Source organism: Chrysemys picta, chromosome 4 (assembly GCF_011386835.1).
Source record: "Chrysemys picta bellii isolate R12L10 chromosome 4, ASM1138683v2, whole genome shotgun sequence".
Lineage (NCBI taxonomy): Eukaryota > Metazoa > Chordata > Testudines > Emydidae > Chrysemys > Chrysemys picta.
The window spans coordinates 46,818,680-46,841,509 of NC_088794.1; the positions used below are offsets into that span (position 1 = coordinate 46,818,680).

At 44.5% G+C, this 22,830-nt stretch overlaps 1 protein-coding gene across 3 annotated transcripts in view; it reads right to left on the reverse strand.

Moving 5' to 3' along the window:
- The window catches only part of SCUBE2 (signal peptide, CUB domain and EGF like domain containing 2), a 75,733-nt gene extending 57,738 nt beyond the window's left edge, over positions 1-17,995 (reverse strand). For 2 of the 3 annotated variants that reach the window (XM_024101635.3, XM_024101634.3), the window contains exons 1-3: positions 17,642-17,995; positions 13,011-13,133; positions 7,017-7,142 (exon numbers count right to left, since the gene is read on the reverse strand). In XM_024101635.3, the coding sequence (XP_023957403.2) occupies positions 7,017-7,142; positions 13,011-13,133; positions 17,642-17,744 (352 nt within the window). In that variant the 5' untranslated portion in view covers positions 17,745-17,995. The remainder of the gene's footprint in view (positions 1-7,016; positions 7,143-13,010; positions 13,134-17,641) is intronic. The other variant, XM_005291706.5, reaches the window with a different exon arrangement.
- Positions 17,996-22,830: the final 4,835 nt, after the last annotated feature.

Consider the following 22,830-nt stretch of genomic DNA (forward strand, 5'->3'; position numbering starts at 1 on the left):
GGAAAATTTGAATTTGAATTCCTTTTCCTGTCTGGCCAGTTTGAATCTCATTTCCTGTCTGGACATCGTGGCGAGCACAGCAGCACTGGCAACGATGCAGAGCTCTCCAGCAGTGATGGCCGTGCAGTCTGTGAATAGAAAGAGGGCCCCAGCATGGACTGATCGGGAAGTCTTGGATCTCATCGCTGTGTGGGGCGATGAGTCCGTGCTTTCCGAGCTGCGATCCAAAAGACGGAATGCAAAGATCTACGAGAAGATCTCTAAAGACATGGCAGAGAGAGGATACAGCCGGGATGCAACGCAGTGCCGCGTGAAAATCAAGGAGCTGAGACAAGGCTATCAGAAGACCAAAGAGGCAAACGGACGCTCCGGATCCCATCCTCAGACATCCCGTTTCTACGAGGCACTGCATTCCATCCTCGGTGCGGCCGCCACCACTACCCCACCAGTGACCGTGGACTCTGAGGATGGGATAGTGTCCACGGCCGGTTCCTCGGACATGTTAGGGGACGGGGAAGATGAGGAAGGAGATGAGGAGGGCGAGGCAGTCGGCAGCGCTCACAACGATGATTTCCCCGACAGCCAGGATCTCTTCATCACCCTTACAGAGATCCCCTATGAAGCGTCCCCAGCCGTTACCCCGGACACAGAATCTGGGGAAGGATCAGCCAGTAAGTGTTGTAAACATCTAAACATTTATTTTTAACAGAACAGTAATATTAACAATTAAAAGAATGGGTTGTTCATGATTACTGTGCCCTAGGCGCTTAACGGTTTAGTCATGGGCAGTGCAAGTTTTTAAAAAAAATCTAGCAATGTCCGGTTTTCCGTGATTGTCCTGCACAAGCCGCTCTACTGTTTATTCCCTGCTACTGCAGCTACAGTAAAATGCGGTCTATATGTCCGGGGATAGAGCAGTAATCCTCCTGGGACATCTCGATGAAGCTCTCCTGGAGGTAATTGGAAAGCCATTGCATGAGGTTCCTGGGGAGAGCGGCCTTATTGGGTCCTCCGAAGTACGACACGTTGCCGCGCCACGAGACTATCAAGTACTCGGGAATCATTGCTCTGCACAGCAGGGTGGCATACGGCCCTGGTCTTTGGAGGCTTTCCCGGAGCATTCTCTCTCTCTCGCTCTCAGAGATCCTCATCAGGGTGATGTCGCCCATGGTGACCTGCTTTGAATTAGGTAGGGGAATGTTAGTGTTGGGACTGCTTGCCCGTTCCTTTACAGAACTGTAACCGCTGGTTTGCAGCCAGGCAGTGGAGGCGGGAGAGGGGCAGCCTACAGGGATCGTTCCCGGGGACAGCCGCGAGGGGGTGGGACAGGGGCAGAGTTCCCGCTTGTCGTATTGCTGGCAGCAGGGACTGACATTGCTTTAAATGTGAAATGAGGCCAGTGGTAATATAAAAGTTTTAAAGTGCCACAAGTCTACGGCTTACCATGTCTGCCTGCAACAGAAATTCCGTTGTGCTGCCCCGCTTCTCAAATGTGCTGTGCAAGACCCCAGGCACTGAATGCGAAGGCCGAGAATTCGACCTTGTGCTGAGTGCGCATGTGAAAGGTGCTGTGCATGGTCTTGTTCACAGAGAAAGACTATGTTCTTTGTTCACAACTACATTTATCTTTCTGAGGAATTCACTCCCTTTTTCCCATTTCCACAGCCCCATCTGCCACTGTCTCACAACCTAGCCTGGCATCACACTCCCAGAGGCTAGCGCGGATTAGGCGTAGGAAGAAGAGGACACGGGAGGACATGTTCTCTGAGCTTATGGCCTGTTCCCAAGCCCAGGCAGCACAGCAGACACAGTGGCGGGAGAACTTGACCCGAATGCACCAAGCAAACATGGATCGGGAGGAGAGGTGGCGGCAGGAAGACCAGCAGGCGACTCAAACGCTGCTTGGACTACTGAGGGAGCAAACAGACACGCTCCGGCGCCTTGTGGATGTTCTGCAGGAACGGAGGCAGGAGGACAGAGCCCCGCTGCAGTCCATCTCTAACCGCCCTCCCCCGCCACCAAGTCCCATACCCACCTCACCCAAAGTGCAAAGAAGGAGAGGTGGCCGAGTCCCTGCTAACTCTCACTCCACCCCTGCAGAGAGCTCTAGTAGCAGAAGGCTCTCATTCCCCAAAATTTGAAAAGTTCTTTCCTTCCCGCCTGACACAAGCCCCCGTCCAAGTTTCACCTCCCAGTTCCATGTGTAGTTCATAATAAAAAATACGTTTCTGTTAACTACTGTTTCAATCATGTTCTTTTGGAGGAGGAGGGGAAAGGGGGTTGGTAATTGGACAGGACAGTCACCTTTGGCAGGGTACATAGGCGGGGGCAGGCACAGCAGCAGGGCACATACACAGTGCAGTGATGCAGTGACTAGTTACCCTGGTTAGTCTGGGAGGTTGTTTTCATGTTATGTGGTGGGGGGTGGGTTGCTCTGTGACTTTGTGGCGGGGGAGGGCAGTTACAGATCTTAAGCGGCGGTCCTTATGCAGGATCACAGAGCCACACAGCAGGGGATCTGTAACCGTCCTCCCCCCTGCCACAAAGTCACATAGACCCCCCATACACACAGTCCCGATCAGGAGGGGTGACAGGCTCCGTTGAAACAACCATCCCACCACAGCGGAGCCTGTCAATCCTTGAGTTTAGAAGCTGCATTCGCGTCACTACACTACACCTGCTCCGCACCACAGTCTGCGTCCCAGTTTTAAAAAATTCCCGCGAAAACAGTATTAAAGAAAACGGTGTGCGTTAACAAAGTAGAACTATTTTTATTTCGAAACGTGTGTTGGAAGGGGGGTGAAGGGGGTATGTAACTGGATAGGATAGTCAACATTAACTGGGTAAAGAAACGGGGGCAGGTTCAGCTTCTCTGTACACAAACTTGAAAGTCACAGGTTACCCTGCTCACTCAGGAACTTTGCTTTCAAAGCCTCCCGGATGCACAGCGCTTCCCGCTGGTCTCTTCTAATCGCCCGGCTGTCTGGCTGTGCGTAATCGGCAGCCAGGCTATTTTCCTCAACCTCCCACCCCGCCATAAAGGTCTCCCCCTTGCTCTCACAGAGATTGTGGAGCACACAGCAAGCTGCTATAACAATGGGGATATTGGTTTCGCTGAGATCACAGCGAGTCAGTAAGCTTCTCCATCTCCCCTTGAGACGGCCAAAAGCACACTCCACCACCATTCTGCACTTGCTCAGCCGGTAGTTGAAGAGTTCTTTTTCAGTGTCCAGGGCGCCAGTATAGGGCTTCATGAGCCAGGGCATTAGCGGGTAGGCTGGGTCCCCGAGGATGACTATAGGCATCTCCACATCCCCAACAGTTATTTTGTGGTCCGGGAAGTAAATACCTTGTTGCAGCCGTCTAAACAGACCAGAGTTCCTGAAAACACGAGCGTCATGAACCTTGCCCGGCCATCCCACGTAGATGTTGATAAAACGTCCCCTGTGGTCCACCAGTGCTTGCAGCACCATGGAAAAGTAGCCCTTTCGGTTAATGTACTGGGTGGCCTGGTGGTCCGGTGCCAGGATAAGGATGTGAGTTCCATCTATGGCCCCACCGCAGTTTGGGAATCCCATCGCTGCGAAGCCATCTATGATCGCCTCCACGTTTCCCAGGGTCACTACCTTTGGAAGCAGTACATCAACGATTGCCTTCGCTACTTGCATCACAACAACCCCAACGGTAGATTTGCCCACCCCAAACTGGTTCGCGACTGACCGGTAGCTGTCTGGCGTTGCAAGCTTCCAGAGGGCTATGGCCACTCGCTTCTGTACACTCAGTGCAGCTCGCAACCGGGTGTCACTGCGCTTCAGGGCAGGGGACAGCAACTCACAAAGTTCCAGGAAAGTTCCCTTCCACATGCGAAAGTTTCGCAGCCACTGGGATTCATCCCAGACCTGCAGCACTATGCGGTCCCACCACTCAGTGCTTGTTTCCCGTGCCCAGAATCGCCGTTCCACGGCATCAACATGACCCATTGCCACCGTGATGTCCTCGGCGCTGGGTCCCCTGCTTTCTGAGAGGTCTGTGCTACTCTCAGACTTCAGGACATCATCGCGGTGCCGTAGCCTCCTCGCCTGACTTTTCTGCATCTGCCTCAGGGAAACCTGTATGATAAGCTGCGATGCGTTGAGAGCGGCCACAACTGCAGCGATGGTCGCAGCATGCTCCATGCTCGCAGTGCTGTGGCGTCCGCGCTGTCACTGACTGGAAAAGTGCGCAAACTGATTTCCCGCCGGCGCTTTCAGGGAGGGAGGGCGGGAGTGATGGACGGATGACGACAGTAACCCAAAAGCACCCCGACACATTTTGTTACCCAGAAGGCATTGCCGGCTACACCCAGAATTCCAATGGGCAGAGGGGACTGTGGGAACTGTGGGATAGCTGACCACAGTGCACCGCTTCGAATGTCGACGCTTTCACCGTTAGTGTGGACGCACAAAGTCGAATTACTGTCCTTAGTGTGGACACACACGTTCGACTTTGCTATATCAATTCCAAAAATTCGATGCAAGTAAAATCGAACTACTCTCGTAGTGTAGACAAGGCCTCAGTCTTAATAGAAACAGTTAATTTTAGTAGTTCGATAGTGATCTGAATCTAAGGAATCAATATTGAAACAACCACCAAGACTCTCTAGTACTGTGGATTTGAAACTCCAGAAAATGTTTCTGCTTCGTGGACCATGGCAAAATAATGGAATATTATCTTCTCTCTCCAAAAAGTAATTGTCTATTCAGCTAAAATCCAGGCACACATATCATGTCTTCAGGAATACGGGTGTGGCTTGGTTAACAAAAAAGTGGCATGAACTAAGTAAGTAAACAGTTTAACAGAAAATTAAGCCAAATTTGCTGCATGTCAAAATATCTATTTTAATTTTAAATCATACCTTCAAAGGGACACTCAAAATTAGGAGGTCTGTGATTTGAACTTCATTGTTTTAAAGTCCATTTTACCCTTTATATGCTCCCTCCACCCCAAGAACCATTGCATCAATACTGCTGTTCTTTTCAAAACAGTCTAGCAATAATGAGAAACCCTATATTAACAGAACAGTGGGCCCGTTTCTGGCTTCAGTTACCGCTGTGTAAATTCAAGGTATCGCCAGTGAAGTTACTGAGATCAGAATATGACCAGATGTATTCGTGTGCTAGAGGAGTTCTTTGTATGGAGAGAGAATATACCCCTTTATTGCCTTATTAAAGAGGCCAGGTGCTCACACAGTTGAGTGTCCTTAATGTAAACCTCATGGAACGTCAATTGTGTATTTAAATAAGTGTGAGAGAGTATAAGACACTCTTCCTAATATTAAAAAGCATCAATAAATAGTTCAGTTGCTTCTGCCCAGACTATATGGCTACCCAGCATTGGCAGGATAGTGCAACCCTTGGAACTTAGTGCCTTCCCCACCCTCTCCCATTTACACACCAACAGACAGGACTTTGTCTATGGGCCACACCCTCAGCTGATGTAAACTGATATAGTTCCAATGAAGACAAAGCAGCTATGCCAAATTACACCAGGTGAGGATCTTGCCCTAAATATTTAATAGAGGCCTGGTCCCATTACTAAAATACTGCATGCTAATCTGAAATATCTCATCACTCTTGCATGGCTCACAATAGTCTTCAAATTCTGCAATAGGGGGCAAATCCCCTTCCCAACAGGAGTGGAAATCTCCTAAGGTAACATACCCAGTGATGACCCCACTGCTCAGGCAGTGATGAGCAGCATTTGTAGGGGGTACACAGGGGTCCACACATTAGTCTGAGGGAGACTCACTACACGGTTCCACCAATCATTGCCCTGCAGCAAGCAGGAGCCAGAGGTACCGCCCAAACCCGGAAAGCAGAAGGGGGATGCAATGGTTGGGACACAGGGAAAATTGGGCTTAATTCCCTGCTTCACCACAGACTTCCCTGATAACCTTGAGCAAGTCACTTATCTTTCCTGTACTTTGGTTCCCCAACGTAAGATGGAATCAATAGGACTGCCCTACCTCACACAAGTATTGTGAGGACAAATACATTGGAGATTGTGAGCTGCTCAGGTAGTACAGAAATGTGGCCCATATAAGATACATACAGGGCCGGCTCCAGGCACCAGCTGAGCAAGCTGGTGCTTGGGGCGGCAGATTGTTGGAGGCGGCATTCCGCCCAATCCTAGGGTGGCACGGCTGCTTTTTTGTTGTTGTTGTTCTTGTTCTGCTCTTGCTGCCCTGTAGGGGGCGGCGGTGTGGAGAACCAGAGCACCCTGCAGGGCAGTCCTCTTCCTTCCCTCCCTGCTGACCAGAGCGGAGCCCTCGCGGCAGGCGGTAGGAGGTGGCGCAGTGGGAGGGGCCATGTGGCAGCGCCCCTGCTGTAGCCCTGGCCGCCCCCTTCTCTCTCTCTCCCACCTGCTCCCTCTCCCCCCCCAGCCGGTCCCCCTGCACCAGCACTCTGGCCGCGCCGCAGGTTTTTTATTTATTTATTTTTTTTTTTGCTTTGCCGTTCTGGCTGCCCCGTGTTTTTTTTTTTTGCTTGGGACGGCCAAAAAGCCAGAGCCAGCCCTGGATACATAAATGGGAGGGTGAGGCATAGCTACTCCATTATCTGGAGAAAGGATTCCTTTCTCCCAACCCAACACATGGCTGGGACCATAAATTAACATTTCCCAAAAAATGGGAAATGTTCCTGGTATTAAACAAGTCAATTTACTAAAGTTTCCCTAAAGAAACACGTTAACAGAATAATGAAGGATACTTTGCAATTTTTAATTCAAAGAACTCAAAACACTTAAGAAAATTGTGTCCGTATTATCCCCCATTTTACAGATGGGGAAACTGAGCCACAGAGCAGTCACACAGAGACTGAAATGTCGAAACCTGGAATTCCTTTGTCTAATATGTATCATTCTTGTCTAGACATCTTATCTAACACAGCATCCAGGAATCACAGGCTTTTTACTTTCACAAAATTAAAAAGGGATATATTAGCATCAATATTTGCAATGTTAGCAAGCATGTTCCTTACCGAGACAATTATGGCCATCGTGCGCCAACATGAAGCCATCATAACAAGTACAGCGATAATTGCCTGGAATGTTGAAACATTCATGTACGCAGCCTCCATTGAAGTCGTTATCACATTCATCAATGTCTGAGGGATAAAGCAAAAGTCAATCTGATGGATGCTTCCTGGTTTGGCATAGACAGGTCCTGACATGATTGTATAAATGTGAACAGTAATTGCTCTCTTAAATCATTGTCTTGCAAATAGACTATACTTAGCACATTATTTGTTCAATGTTTCTGAAAGATGACAAGATGTATTAGGATTCCCATCCAGTGTTTTAGTATAGTTTTAAGCTTTCTAAAGCTGCTTGTTAAAAAAGATGTTAGATTAAAAATCATGGATCTGATTCTCCTCTCTTATATTGTGATGTAAATCAGGATTAAATCCATTGAAGTCAGTGAAGTCACACTGACATAGAATCAATTTGAGGGAAGAATCAAACTACATATTTTTAAAAAATGACAAATTTCCTTACCTGCATTCATCACAATACTCTCATTATTACAATGGAAAGAATTTTAACTATCTAATTTACCATTTCAAGTTGTCTGTTCACTTTGCATTTGACTCAGTTTTGATTATTAAAATGCAGGAGTCAATTTAGCTTCTGATTATCAAGCACTAGCATAAAACTGCAATGATTAGGTTGCAAATACTGCAAGGGAATGTTTAAATCAAAATAAACAGCTTTTATTTAAAAAACATATTCATACGATTCTGTCTATTTAACATATTTTCTAAAATCTGTTAACACCCAATATAAATATTGGTCCTAAATTACCTTTGTCTTTTTGATACTTCAAATGAAATGATAAATGACCAACACTTTTTTTTCTCTCTAAATAAAGAAATTGAATATGTAGGACTTGATCTTCCTCATGTTTGTACTAGAAAACAATTTCTAGCCTAAAACTCTTTAAGCAAAATAAACTAATCACACACCAGGAGCTTTGATTTAAAAGACACAAACAAACCAACAATGATCTTGTTCCCATTTCAATCAACAGCAAAACTCCTAACAACATTGGTACATGTGGGACTCAGCTCATATGATGAAATTTGCCTCTGCACATCTTCAAAATCCCACTTACACTCTGAGATAGTACCTATGTCTTCTGCTGCCCATCTGTTTGCACAGGGCAGAATTTTACCAGCATGGTTAGGGCACTGAGGGAAAGAGATAGGGACAATACCCAAAGCCCTTTATAGTCAGACAAAAGTTTCAAATAGAGCTTTTAAGATGGGCCAAAGCCACAACATCCAGATAAAAATTTTGAATCCCCCAATGTTCAGTATGTTTAATGCTAGGGTTCTGGTCTGACCCGACATAAAGAGAAAGAATTGGTGTTAAATTCAGATCCAGACTTCAATTCCTAAATCCCCTCCAACGTGAAACTTTGGCGGGTTGGATCCAGGTTTATGGTTTCGACCAATCTCTACTTTTCCCAGACATCTGATGATGCTTGTTACACTATTAATAATACTATGAGAGCTTACAGTTATTTTCACCTAAGGATTTCTAAGGGTGAGATTTTCAAAAGCAATGCAGTGACTTTAGACCACAACACTCATGCTCCTAAATGATTTAGGTCTGGTCTACATACAGGTTTTTGTACCAGTGCACCTAGTACAGTGAGGGGTGGGATTTGGGGAGGGTTGTTTTGTGTTCATTTGTTTTGTTTGTTTGTTTTGTTTTTTTACCATAACAGTTGTACCTGTACAACCCCTGTAAGGGAATAGGCATACCAGTATAAAGCACCTTTATGCTGATACTGTATAATTGCATTTACACTAAGGGGCTGTACCACTTTAACTATACTGGTATAGTATAACTTTAATGTATAGACACTTCCCGGCCCAAGGTCAAACAGTAAGTTAGTGGCAAATCCAAGAACAGAACCCAGGTCTCCTGACTCACAGTCCTGCGCTCTAGCCACTAGAGCTTCATCTATGGTAGCAGTTACCCCAAAATATTAAGGTGCAATTTTTCAAACATGGATCCCTAACAAAGGCCCCCTAAATCCACATTTACATACCTAAATCAGTAGCCTGATTTTCCAAGGTACTGACCATCTACAGTGCTCACTGAAGTCTTTGGGAATCAGGACCCTTATTAGTACATGCTCAAATATAGATATAGGTGACTAATTTTAGGTGAAAAATTTGGTCTTAGCCATAGCAAGTGCACCCTGCCACCCTTGTGTCATCTGAGGGGCCCAAGTTGGCTTTTTTCATTTTAGGGTCCAAAAGCCCAATCCTAAAACACATTCTGTACTTTCTGAGAGGCACTAAGAACTTCAACGGGAGTTAAGATTTCCCAGCCTCCCAGAAGACTTAGCCCCAAATGTTTCACTGCCTAACTATGTTTTAAAGAAGCTGCTCATTATAAAAATACCTTAATAACTCAGTAGGTACATGTGCCCTCTTGGGATGAATTTGTCATGGAGACAGGGTGGGTGGGTGTGTTCTTTTTTCCCCCCAAAAAAAACAAAAACTGTTGTGTACAATCCTGGCTCCACTAATGTCAATGGGAGTTTTGCAGTTGCCTTCAAGGAAGCCAGGATTTCACCCACTCCAAAGCCCAAAACAGTGAGAAAAGGTCAATATTTTTTGCAACATTTTTAATTAAAATTTTAATCAAAACCATCAGTACGGTCAGAGATTTTTTTTGTTTATCAAAAACCTGGTTTCTTAGTACTTGCAAAATTTCACTAACCATTCTGATAACATTTTCATAAATATTTTAAATTAAAAGTGATGAAATTTTTCAAAAACAGAAAATGAAAAATGGGTGAAAGTGTGAAACAGAAAATGATGTTGAAATTTTTCATGTAACTTTTTAAAATGTTGTGATCCATCCTAGTTATCATTGCTATGCCGTCAATATATTGCTGGCTGGTAATAGGATAGATAATAACAGAGCAAATATTATAATGACATTCTCTAAATTAATAGTATGCCTTCACCTGGAATACTGTGGTCAGTTCTGGACATGCCATCTGAAAAGGGCTATAACAGAAACAGAGTGGGTTCAGAGCCAGATGACAAGAATGAGTAGGGATATGGAAAAACCCACATATAAAGAGAAAATGAAAAGCTGGGTTGTGTTTGCCTTAAAGAGGAGATGAATACAAAGTGATATGATAAAAGGTATATAAAATAACAATTGGGATAGAAAAGAAGTCTGTGAACTTCTATTCACCCTGTCTCAGAATAAAACAGAAAGGGGATACTCAATGAAATTCAAAACGAATACAAAGAAATATATTTTCATACAACATGCAATTGGCCTGTGGAACTCCTTGCCACAATACATAATTAAGACCAAGCAGGATTCAAAAAATAACTCAGTCTATTACAAGGTTTCTTTCCCCTTCCCCTGAAGCAGTTGGTGTGGCAACTGTCAGAAGTAGGGATACTGGATTAGATGGACCACTGGTTTCATCCAGTTTGGCAGTTCCTATGTTTCTAAGGCCCTCGTGCATATGACTGTAATGTAAGTGACTCCCTGCTTTGAAGCTAGGCTTCTTATCACTGTTTCCCTTTTTAGAAATATGATAAATAGAACTGAAGAAGCAAAGAAATACAGCAGGTACTAAAGTTTCTGCTTTTTATGGACCCAATCCAGCTACCATAGAAGAAAATAGAAAGAGTTATACTGACTTAAGCAGAGCTGGATCAGACCCCTACTGTGCCCAGACTTGGTCAAACCCATTTTTTCATGAGAACTTTAATAGCTCTGTGGTATTGTTCATACAAGCATGATTTTGCCCCAGTTTCAAACTTACACGTGCATTGCTGAAACCAGCCTCAACTCAGCCTGAGGCACAAACCTTCAGCCCTAACTGCAAGAAACTAATACTTCTTTTAAATGAATCAATGCTATATTTGTTCCCACATATTGTCAATGGCCAGCCTGCTTTTATGGGTAAGCACCTTGAAACTTACTGGGTGGAACTTATATATCTAGGAACAAAGAATGCAGACCGTGCTTACACAATGGGAGACTCTATCTTGGGAAGCAGGAACTCCAAAAAAGTATTTTGGGGGTCAGGGTGGCTAATCAGCTGAACACAAGCTCCCAGTGTGACGCCGTGGCCAAAAGGGTTAATTCAATCCTTGGATGTATGACCAAGAAAATCTCAAGTAGGAATAGGATTGCCAACTTTCTACTCGCACAAAACCGAAGACCTCTGCCCCACCTCCTGCCCCACCCCTCCCCCCAAGACCCCTCCTATATCCCGCCCCTTCTCTAAGGCCCCGCCCCCGCTCACTCCAACCCCCCTCACTCTGTCACTCGCTCACCCCACCCTCACTCACTCACTTATTTTCACCTGGCTGGCTCAGGGAGTGGGGGTGTGAGAGGGAGTGAGGGCTCTGGCTAGGGGTGCACCTGCGGGCTCTGGGGTGGGGCCAGGGATGAGGGGTTTTGAGTATGGGAGGGGGCTCTGGGCTGAGGCAGGGGGTTGGTGTGTGGGATAAGGTATGGGCTCTGGGCTGTGGGTTGGGTTCTGGGGTGGGGCCAGAAATGATGGGTTCAGGGTGCGGGAGGGGGCTTCGGGCTGGGGCAGGGGGTTGGAGTGCAGAAGAGGTGCAGGCTCTGGCTGGGGGTGTAGGGCAGGGATGAGGGATTTGGGGTGCAGGAGGGGGCTCTGGACTGGGGCAGGGGGTTGAGGTGTGGGGGAGTGTGAGGGCTCTGGGGTGGGGCCAGGGATGAGGGTTTTGGAGTATGAGAGGGAGCTCCGGGCTGGGATTGAGGGGTTCAGGGGGTGGGAGGCAGATCAGGGCTGGGGCTGTGGGCTGGGGCCTGGGAGGGGATCAGGGGTGCGGGCTCCGGGCAGCACTTAGCTCAAGCGGCTCCCAGAAGCAGCCAGCATGTCCACCCTCCAGTTCCTATGCAGAGACGTGGCCAGGCGGCTCTGCACGCTGCCCTGTCTGCAGGCGCTGACCCTTCTGTGGGCACTGACCCACAGCTTCCATTGGCCATGCTTCCCGGCCAATGGGAGCTGCAGGGGCGGTGCCTGGGGCGGGGACAGCGCGTGGAGCCCCCTGGTTGCCCCAACATGTAGAAGCCGGAAGGGGGACATGCCAGCTGCTTCCCAGGAGCCGCGCACCACGTAGGCTAGCAGGGAGCCTGCCAGTCCCACTGCGCGGAGGCCCCAAGCGGACAGTCAACAGCCTGGTCAGCAGTGCTGACTGGAGCTTCTAGTATCCCTTTTCGACCGGGTGTTCCGGTCGAAAACCAAACACCTAGTCACCCTAAGTAGGAAGGTTATATTACCTCTGTATTTGGCACTGCTACAACTCCTATTGGAATACTGTGTCCACAAGTCCAAAAGGATGTTGATAAATTAGAAAGGGTTCAGAAAAGAGCCACGAGAATGACTGAAGGATTGGAAAATATGCCTTATGAGTCTATAGTGATAAACTGAATAGATTGAACTTCTTGAGTGTAACAAAGAAAAGGTTAAGGGATTACTTGATCACAGTATGTAAGTACCTATGTGCAGAATAGCAATTTTGAAATTGAGGGCTCTTCACACTAGCAGACAAAGGTACAACAAGATTCAATGGCTAGAAGTTGAAGCTAGACAAATTCACAGTAGAAATAAGGCACATTCTCTCCTCTTCCAAGCCAGGGCTTCTCAAAAGGGTACCTACCATAAATCTGTATCTAAAGTAAATCTAAGGAGCTGGACAGAAGTAGTGGCTGCATTTGTTGTCTTTTTAAGATTGTGTTTTTTTAAAAACACACAAATATATAATGAAGTTTGAAATATATCAGTTTCCTGGGCTACATATATGACATAAAGAGTCAACAGCTTGTCACAAATGTTCCCATGAATCCCTTTTGCACTCCTAACTATGAGTTAATCAGCAAATGGCGATAGGACTGTGTCTGGCACACACATGCTATGGCTAAAGCAGTGTGTATTACTGCAGTTAATTTACCTTCACACATTTTCCCTTCACCACTGTAACCCAGTTTGCATGTGCACTTGTACAGCTTTGGAATGTTTTGACAAATAGCATCTGGATGACAGTCATCAGTCCCTTGGGCACACTCATCCACATCTGTAAAAAAACAAATTCATGAGAGATGTCAGAAGGTCCAACATGAGAATGTTTGGTTGGTTGCTGAATGGTCATGTGTGTCTATGTGCACACACACATGCATGTGCAAGAAAGAGACACACGAGACATGCTTGCATGATGGTTGTATGTGTGGATGTGTGCGTGTTAGCATATGCTTGCATGATTATGTATATGCAGTCATTTGCACGAGTATCAGCATTTATACATTATGGGCCAGATCTTCAGATGATGTAAATCGGTGTAACTCCATGGAGTTATACTACATAAGAACATAAGAATGGCCATACTGGGTCAGACCAAAGGTCCATCTAGCCCAGTATCCTGTCTACCAACAGTGGCCAATGCCAGGTGCCCCAGAGGGAGTGAACCTAACAGGTAATGATCAAGTGATCTCTCTCCTGCCATCCATCTCCACCCTCTGACAAACAGAGGCTAGGGACACCATTCCTTACCCATCCTGGCTAATAGCCATTAATGGACTTAACCTCCAGGAATTTATCCAGTTCTCTTTTAAACACTGTTATAGTCCTAGCCTTCACAACCTCCTCAGGCAAGGAGTTCCACAGGTTGACTGTGCGCTGTGTGAAGAACTTCCTTTTATTTGTTTTAAACCTGCTGCCCATTAATTTCATTTGGTGGCCCCTAGTTCTTGTATTATGGGAATAAGTAAATAATTTTTCCTTATCTACTTTCTCCACATCACTCATGATCATATCCCCCCTTAGTCTCCTCTTTTCCAAGCTGAAAAATCCTAGCCTCTTTAATCTCTCCTCATATGAGACCCATTCCAAACCCGTAATCATTTTAGTTGCCCTTCTCTGAACCTTTTCTAGTGCCAGTATATCTTTTTTTGAGATGAGGAGACCACATCTGTATGCAGTATTCAAGATGTGGGCATACCATCGATTTATATAAGGGCAATAATATATTCTCCATCTTATTCTCTATCCCCTTTTTAATTATTCCTAACATCCTCTTTGCTTTTTTGACCACCTCTGACACTGCGTGGACGTCTTCAGAGAACTATCCACGATGACTCCAAGATCTTTTTCCTGATTTGTCATAGCTAAATTAGCCCCCAACATATTGTATGTATAGTTGGGGTTGTTTTTTTCCAATGTGCATTACTTTACATTTATCCACATTAAATTTCATTTGCCATTTTGTTGCCCAATCACTTAGTTTTGTGAGATCTTTTTGAAGTTCTTCACAGTCTGCTTTGGTCTGAACTATCTTGAGCAGTTTAGTATCATCTGCAAACTTTGCCACCTCACTTTTTACCCCTTTCTCCAGATCATTTATTAACTGATTAACGCAGCAGAAAATACGGCCCTGTGTCTCTGTATGGAGCTAAGAATCAGACACACACAGAGACAGAATTAATCTATAGAGCCCCAAACAACCAGTTACTGAAAAAAATCATATTTCAAACCCATGATGTCACTCTTAGGAAGCATGACATTCTTTAAACTAACAAAAAGGTCTCACAAAAAACGAACACTCACTCAGTCAAGAGTTTCAAAATCACAGCCACAGACACGTCAAACTTTTATTTACCATTAAACAGATGGTTATTCAAGTGTTTTTATTGCTCCCAAATTAGTTTTTTTAAATAAAAAGTGAAAGTCACATCTGGTGAGCAACACTGCTGAAACACACAGCAGGCAGTCACCTTTCACGAAGCACATAGTGTACACATCTAAAACATCCAACTGGAAACTTCAGGGCAGGGGGGAGTGAGGAACGAAAAAGATCAGCAAAAGAGGAATTCCTTGATATGAATGAGCTGTAGATGGCCATCAAAGAAGAGTGACAGGGAGGGGAAGACATCATCAGAACAGGAGTTTCTAGGGCAGCAGAAAAAGGATGCAAATCAGCACAAACAGAATGAGATCCCATGGATGGTCCAGGGAAAGGAGATCAGCGGAAAGGGCAGTTCTGTAGGAAAGGAAGTCGTAGATGGGAAGGATCTGAGACTGAAGACAAATCAGTAGAAGTGGAGGTCCTCCTGGAGTCTTAATACACTATTTGGTGGCTATCTCATAAGTGCCCACGCTTTCCCCCTCCTTCTCCTTCCCCCCCAATGTGGACCACATTGTAACAGAGAGATTATGAATGGAAGAGAAGGTGTCCCATGAGTCAATCACACTGTTCACCTTCTCCTTCCACATATCACCTAACAGTCTGTAATAACTAGAGTAATTTCTTATGAGGAAGAATATTAACATGGTTTTAGCTTCTTTTAAAGCAGTTTAGCAGCAGCGAACAAGACACTAGACCAGCATCAAATTACCAACCGGTTCAACAGACCATGATCAAATACTCTGCTGAACCTCAGTGGCCCACTGAACACAGATTGCAAATCTTTGATCTAGATAATAGTGATGGACACTCTACAAATAGCTCTGATCAAGATCATCAGGAAATGAGAGGAAGAAACAATGCTGAGGTGGTGAGATTAGCAGAAGGTGGGATCTTGGGACAGGATAACAAAAACTATTATAAGGAGAGTTTTTGAGTCTGGGAGTGGTCAGCAAAGAGGGTTTTGGAGGTGAGAGGAATTACCAGAAGACCTTCAATTAGATTTGGATGTATAGCACTGAGACAGAAAACTGGTATGGGATGGAGAAGATCAGCTGTCAACAAACCTTAAATGTGTAGAAATTAAGCTCATGCATTATCTCAAAGTAACTATTCCCACTCTCCTTGTCCATGTATCTGTCTGCACACTAAAGTGTTTTTAGATGTACCTGTCCATGGAAAGCACTGTCACAGAGAGGACACACTCAAGAGTGTTTTTCTCTTAAAACTAAAATGCATAAATGTCAAAGAGATACTGTGCCTTGTACATAGTGGCTGATTCAGGTTTTTAGGGGGGTTTATTGTTATTATTAATTCCTTTGATCTCCCGGATGCATATGAAGAATGGAAGTGAAAAGGCAGCATTAGTGTAGACAGCAGAATGAAAGTTGATTTAAAGTTACTATACACATTGGGTGAGATTTCTGCTCCGACTGAAGGTGGTCTGAGCTGGAAAGAGAGGCTCTGGAGAAGGAAACTAAGAGCAAATGCTGCAGGCTTAAACTTGGCAGTGAAACTGCTGCGGAGGAGGAAGATGCATGAAGAATTATTAGGTTTATTCCACATTTAATAGAACACGGTTTAGACAGTGCTACATCAACCTTGTACTTCTAGATTTTTTAAAAAACACAAACATCTGTTTTGTTTCTTTTATATTAATGTTGTTATTTGAAGGATTCCTAGTGGGGAAACAAAACTTTAACATAATCACCACCATCATAATAAAAGTTCAGTCACAAAAATATTTACCACTGCCCATATTACAAGCCAACTAAAGCAACCTAACAGTCCACAAAGTTTGCACATTTTAATTCAGATAAATTATTTTTCATTTAATAATCTCATATGTTTGAAAAGTACCAGCCACCTCTCTGGTGCTATGTAAATAGTGTGTTCATCTAGGATTTGTCCAGCACCCTGTTCAGAAATGAGAGATTTTTTAAAAATAAAACAAAAACTATGTTTTTCCCAATTGAAACCAATACAGATAAAAATAAGAATTGTGAAGTTCAGTTCCATTTCTGAACTCTCCCCATCTTCCAAGGATGTTTTAGAGCTGGAGGTCAGTTCAAGCCCATTTCTAAAAAGAATAGCAGCAAAGCACAGAAAGAGCAAATGTAACTTTAGAGAGACAAGGTGGGTGAGGAGATAATATCTTTTATTGAACCAACACTCCCACCCCAACACACCTTTCAGGATCTATGGATCCTACACATGGCCATCACAATCTGGTATACCTAATCCAGTGCACTAAATTCCCAAGGAGGATAACAGAAGTTGGTCCAATGAAAGATAGTATTTCACCCACCTTGTCTCTCCAATATCCTGGGACTCACAGGACTGCAACTCTATATGCATCCGAAGAAGTGGGCTGTAGCCCCCGAAAGCTTATGCTCTAATAAATTTGTTAGTCTCTAAGGTGCCACAAGTACTCCTGTTCTTTTTGCGGATACAGACTAACACGGCTGCTACTCTGAAACTGTAACTTTAGACATGTGAGCAGCCTTACTGAAGTCAATGGGACTACTCCACACAGGAGTAAAGTAATGGATCAAAGCCAATATTAAGAAATAAACCCCTCCAACAGTGCCCTGATCTTCACAGGGGTTGAGCACTGGCAGTGTGGGAGCCTGAGCCTTAACTTCCCTCACCCCTGTAAGTCCCACTCATTTACCCCCCAGGGGAGTAAAGTTAAGCAGGCGCGCAAGTGTTGCCAGTCTCAGGCTGGGCCAGAAACCGGTTTTGGGGGGCGAGGCAAAGAGCGAAAGCCGCTGTCCAGGTCTGGATGCAGCGGGAACCGTCTGCTCTCAGCATCAGACGCCCCGGCCGGCGCAGGGCAGCCGGGCTGCAATAGCGGGGTTCGGCACCACAGGGAACTAACCCGGACCCTGGGCTGGGTCACTCACCGGGCAGGAGCAGCCCGGCGGCGTGGACCTGTCCCTGGAGGAGGAGCAGCAGCAGCAGCGGCAGCAGCGCCGCCCCGGCGGAGCAGCGGCGGCCGGACCCCATCGATCGCGCGGCCGCCGGGGCCTGGCGCGTCCCGCAGGAGGAGGAGGAGTGGGGGGAGGTGGCGGCGGGCGCCCAGCCTGCCTGGCACTGACAGCCGCCTCGCGCCCCGCTCCTGCTGCCGCGCGGCGTGGGCAGGGGGCGGCGGGGAGGGGGGCGCAGAGGGCCTGGCCTCGGGGTCTCCCCCCCATTGCTCTCATGGGCCACTCCACAGCCAGGCACCTTGAGAGAGGAGCCTGCACTGCCTCCCTCCCAGCGCTCTGCCTACAGGGGTGTGTCTCTCTCTCCCACACATCCTCTTACATATACACAACTGCCCCCCACCTGCAGATATCCCCCACCCCAGAAACACCTGCAAACATACACAAGCAAGGCCAAATAACACTTACTTACACACACTTACTTTTACACACACACACACACTCTACAGCTATAGATAAAAGCCCTCCCCATACACAAATACTCTGCCTTTCTACAAATATTTCCACATACAAACACCACCACCTATAGAAACACCCGCCAATACACATAGTCAACCACACACCAGCATCCTAAGCAGGCCCTACACTTATACACACACCCGCAGCACATGTATTCAAACATCAGCACAATACCCCATACACATTCAGGCATTCCTTGCAGGCATACACAAACACCACTCACCACAGGTATAGGGCTTGATAATGGGTGTCAAAGCAATAGGTGTAGCTAAACTGGCGCTGAAAATGTTTCAACTGCACACATAGATAGAGAGAAACTGTGTCACATTCATTTTCTGAAAGGCCCCAAAAGTGATTTCTTTTCTAATGTAGTCAAACCCATGCAAACATCTGACATGTGCAGTGCATGCACACTCTGTACCCATTAATCTACTTACAACTTACAGGTGTATACAGAAGCACTGCACGTGAACACCCCCACTCCCTACATATATACCCTCACAGCTATTTTGTTAATTATTCTTATTTAAGTGCTGACTATCCTCAACCCTGCGCAATATACAGAGGCAGAGTCCCTGTCATCCACAGATCCTACCAAGGCTACCACAGATCCGTAACCCTTTTTCCTAAGCCAGATATTACTGTGACTGTTCTTCACACAGCTGGTTTCCTCTGCAGGCAAGGTGACCATGTTAGTTGGTAAAGTAACTTTTTTTTTAAAAAGTTACTCTTTTGACCTTTTTGTGCCCAGTGAAGGCAGGTGGGCAGGCTGTATCCCCTTCTTCCCCCTCCTCTTCCCTTTTGTTTTGTTCTGGGAGAAATACCAGGCTATTTCTAGTTGTAAGGGTGTTTTATACACATTTGTAAATCTTCACTTAGTGAAACTTTCCCTCGGTCTTTGTCTTTGTTTCCTTAATGGTAGCCATAAATTACCGCCTTCCTTTCTCACTGGAGCATCAGGCTTCATTGCTTTTGAAATGATCAAAGTTATTTTCTTTTAAAATCCAGCTAGAAACAACCTATTGTATGTCATGGACATTTTTAGCTGCAGTCAAACCCATCTATAAATGCATAAAGCAGCCCATTAAATACTTGAGGGATCCCTCCAGCTTATTTTACCAAATAGAAAATAGTGGGAAATTAAATTAAAGGACATGGTGGCTGGTGGTGCATTGGTTTCCATGAGCTTGTGAGTAAATATTTATAATACAGCTTTATGCTTCTATAGCATTGTCCATCCAAACATCTCAAAGTGCTTTAAATCCATGAATTTAGAAGTCAGAGAACTGGCCTTTTCTATTGGAACACGTCACTATAGACTATCTCATTTTAAAATGAGCACTTGTGTGGCACCTTCCTTCCAAGGTTTTCAAAGTGCTTTACATACATTAATGAATTAAGTCTCACATCACTCCAGTGAGGTAGAGGGGTAGGTAGACATTGACACAGGATAAAGTCACAGGGAACAAAGGTATAAGTCATATACCTAAGCAAGCCAAATTTTAAGGCATAATAAAGATATAAACAAAATAAAATAGACAAATACTAAAACAACTTTGGTGGTATATAGCGTTTTTTGTCCATAGATCTCACAGTGCTTTGCAAACGAGAGTAAATATAATGCAATAAAAATATATAATACTATTGTGATCATCAAGAAGCAATGCCAGAGTGTTTCCCTTTACACATGTCCTCTTTGGCTCATCCTTAGTTATGGACACAAATTGAATCGAATTTGAAGTAAGGAGCTCAACTCAGGCCAGTTTCTATAATTTTCTTTGACATAACTGATTTTATAAAGTATAATACAAAGTCATAATGGGAGACTAAGCCCAGAGCTATAAAGAACATGCACTAGGCATGATGAACTCCTATTAGAAGACAGGTTAGACAAAAGCTGATGAAGTTCAGAGCCTTATGAATGTGAACTATAAGAGCAAGGAGTGAGAGGAAACTGAACTACTCCAAAACAGAGGCATAAAGTAATAAGTTGTATTTTAAAAAGTTGCTCTGAAAGCAAGAAGTTGTGAAAAGACTTACAAAAATAATCCTACAAACCAGTGGTTGATAACACCGGCACAACAGATCTAGATGACCAGACTGCTTTTTTGAATTTTTTAATATTGATCCTAAAATCAATTGCTGAATTTTTTGTTAGATATATGTTAATATTATGTAGTGTTTTAATCCTGAAGCTGAATGGTTAATTTTCCCAGTTTATACCTGTGAGCTACATTCCCATGTGACTACTATGCTGATATGGATATAAATGCCTTGTATCTGTAGGGTTCCTGTGTAATTAAGGTAAAGGGGATTCTTTCAGGAGGCTGATGGATATAGACAAGACCATGTAAATTCTCCCTGACTCAATGCAGTTTGTGCTGCCTAGTAAAAAAACAACAACAAAAAAACACCTTGTAGGTCTCCTTAAGATCTAGCATGGGCTAAGCAATCATAGAAATGACTGTTGATAACACTAGAGCATCAAAAGGTAAACGTTACTCCTGGAACTTGTCACCCAGTCTTCTAGGCTGAGTTGTCTTGAGTTGTTTTGCACTCTACGTTCCTTGTAGTCTTCTTTGTTTAATAACAGCCAAGTGTTTTAAGGAAATCTGGATAAATGTAAACTTCAGAGAAGTGAACAGTGAGAACTGAATCTGTTGTGGGACAGAGATAGTGGGTCATTTTGTTAATTCGGTACTTGGAGCTTAATTGGACACACAGTGCTTATGAGGGAAATTGAGGTTGCCACAACCAAAAGAAAGATACCTGTAGGTAGAAAGACAGAGGAGCAAGGAAGAAAAAAAAGATAACTGAAGGGAATGTCTTGAACACATCATTTTCCCAAAGCTTCACTTGATTATATAGGTACTTACATGGCCTTCATCCCCATACGATCTTAGACCTTTTCACCTGTGTGTAGTTATCAGGCTTTGATTAGTGCTATCATCTGAGTTGATCTATTGAAGGATTTTGCACTGGCATCGAGATTCATCATAGTATTCATCACCTCCCAGGTTATTAAGATTGACATAGTGGGATCACCTAGTGGACTTCCAGAAGATTGAACTTCAGTAGTAAGAGTTGAGTTTGTAATTTAAAGGAGGTTGATCCTGCTTCCACTGAAGTCACTGGCACATCTTGAGCAGGATTGAATTCTTAGAGAATTCTTGTGCACGCTGACAATGTCAAAAGCCTTATGTGAGTACAAGTGTAATTTGCACTGCCTACTATGAGTCCCTTTACACTGCCAGAGTGGTATAAAGGGGCTTTACTGTAACTGAGAATCAGGACCCTTAGCTATTCCTAAAAGTTGGCAGATCCCTGAAATGAATTCAGCTCTGGAATAAATTCCACTGCCACTGATGTCAATGGGCATTACACCTGCTCACATCAGAGCTGAATTTGGCACACCCATTTCATTTACTTCAATTTAATCTACCTTCATGAGTTGGTTCCCAGGGCGGAAAGTACCTTTCAACATGGATAAATATGCTATTTTCATATTAGCTTTAGGCAATGATCTGCTTTGTGCAACTTTCACTTTGACATTTTTAACCATCTGACATTTTAGTGGCATTTAAAACCAGCACCTTCAATAACAAACTATAATGCAATAATATAAACAGAGCATTTAATGAGATTTTAAGGCACAGGATGTCTGTACCAAGCAGTTCTATAGTGAATTATTCATCTGACTGAATTCCTGGACCTCTGCAGCAACACAGGATCCACAAGTCTGTTAATGACATTGTCCCCTACATAAATATCATCAGTGAGGTAAAAGGAGAAGAGCTGTAGAGCCAACAGTCCCTCCATCCCTCCACCCAGGCCCCACTACTCTTTTTGCTCCATCTGCTTGCAGAAGCAGCAGATAGCGTTTAGACTCATTATAAAGAGATTCAAGAAAGGAAGCTTTTCTGACATTCTTCTATCTAACCAGTCCTCACTGACCTAACCAGCTGGGAATTCTAGCTAGGAACCTACAAGGAATCTGGGATGATCAGTTTTAACATTTGAAGACTCAGAGGGTGAAAACTAGAGGTCCAGTTCATAAAGGATTTGGTATTTTTGGTCTCCAATATATAAACCATAGCACAAATGGTGAAACGTACAATATTTCAGTTCTTCAGAGCCCCAAAAATCTTACTGAGTCTCAGGTCAACAGCGCCATCTAGTTAAAGCATTTCACCAACTAGGATTATTTCCCTGTACACAGTGGGTGAAATTCACCCTGCCGCAGAGAATGCACATGCGATACCCTTTCTAGGCTAAGTTTGGTGCAGGCTCTCTGGAATGGGGAGAACATTGCCCAGGGAGAACGAAGAGGAGGTTTTTATTTTTCTGCTGTTAAAAACCCCCATCCAGGAAAAAAAAACCTCAGAAATCCTTCCAAATAATGAATATTTAATTCATATTTAATAATCAATAAACTGTCATTTTTCATCTTTTGGTCAATATATTTTTCATAATTTGTAAATATTCCCCCTTCCAAAACACCATTTATAGTAACTGTGGAATCTCGAAACTGAATTCCACCCCCTGGCCAGAGGTTTGTTCTGACAGGATAACTCATGACAAGGTTGGTTTGGTTTTATCATAGGGAGTTTTCTTGGTTTTTTCATAGAGGGTTTTCATGTTTTTTTCAT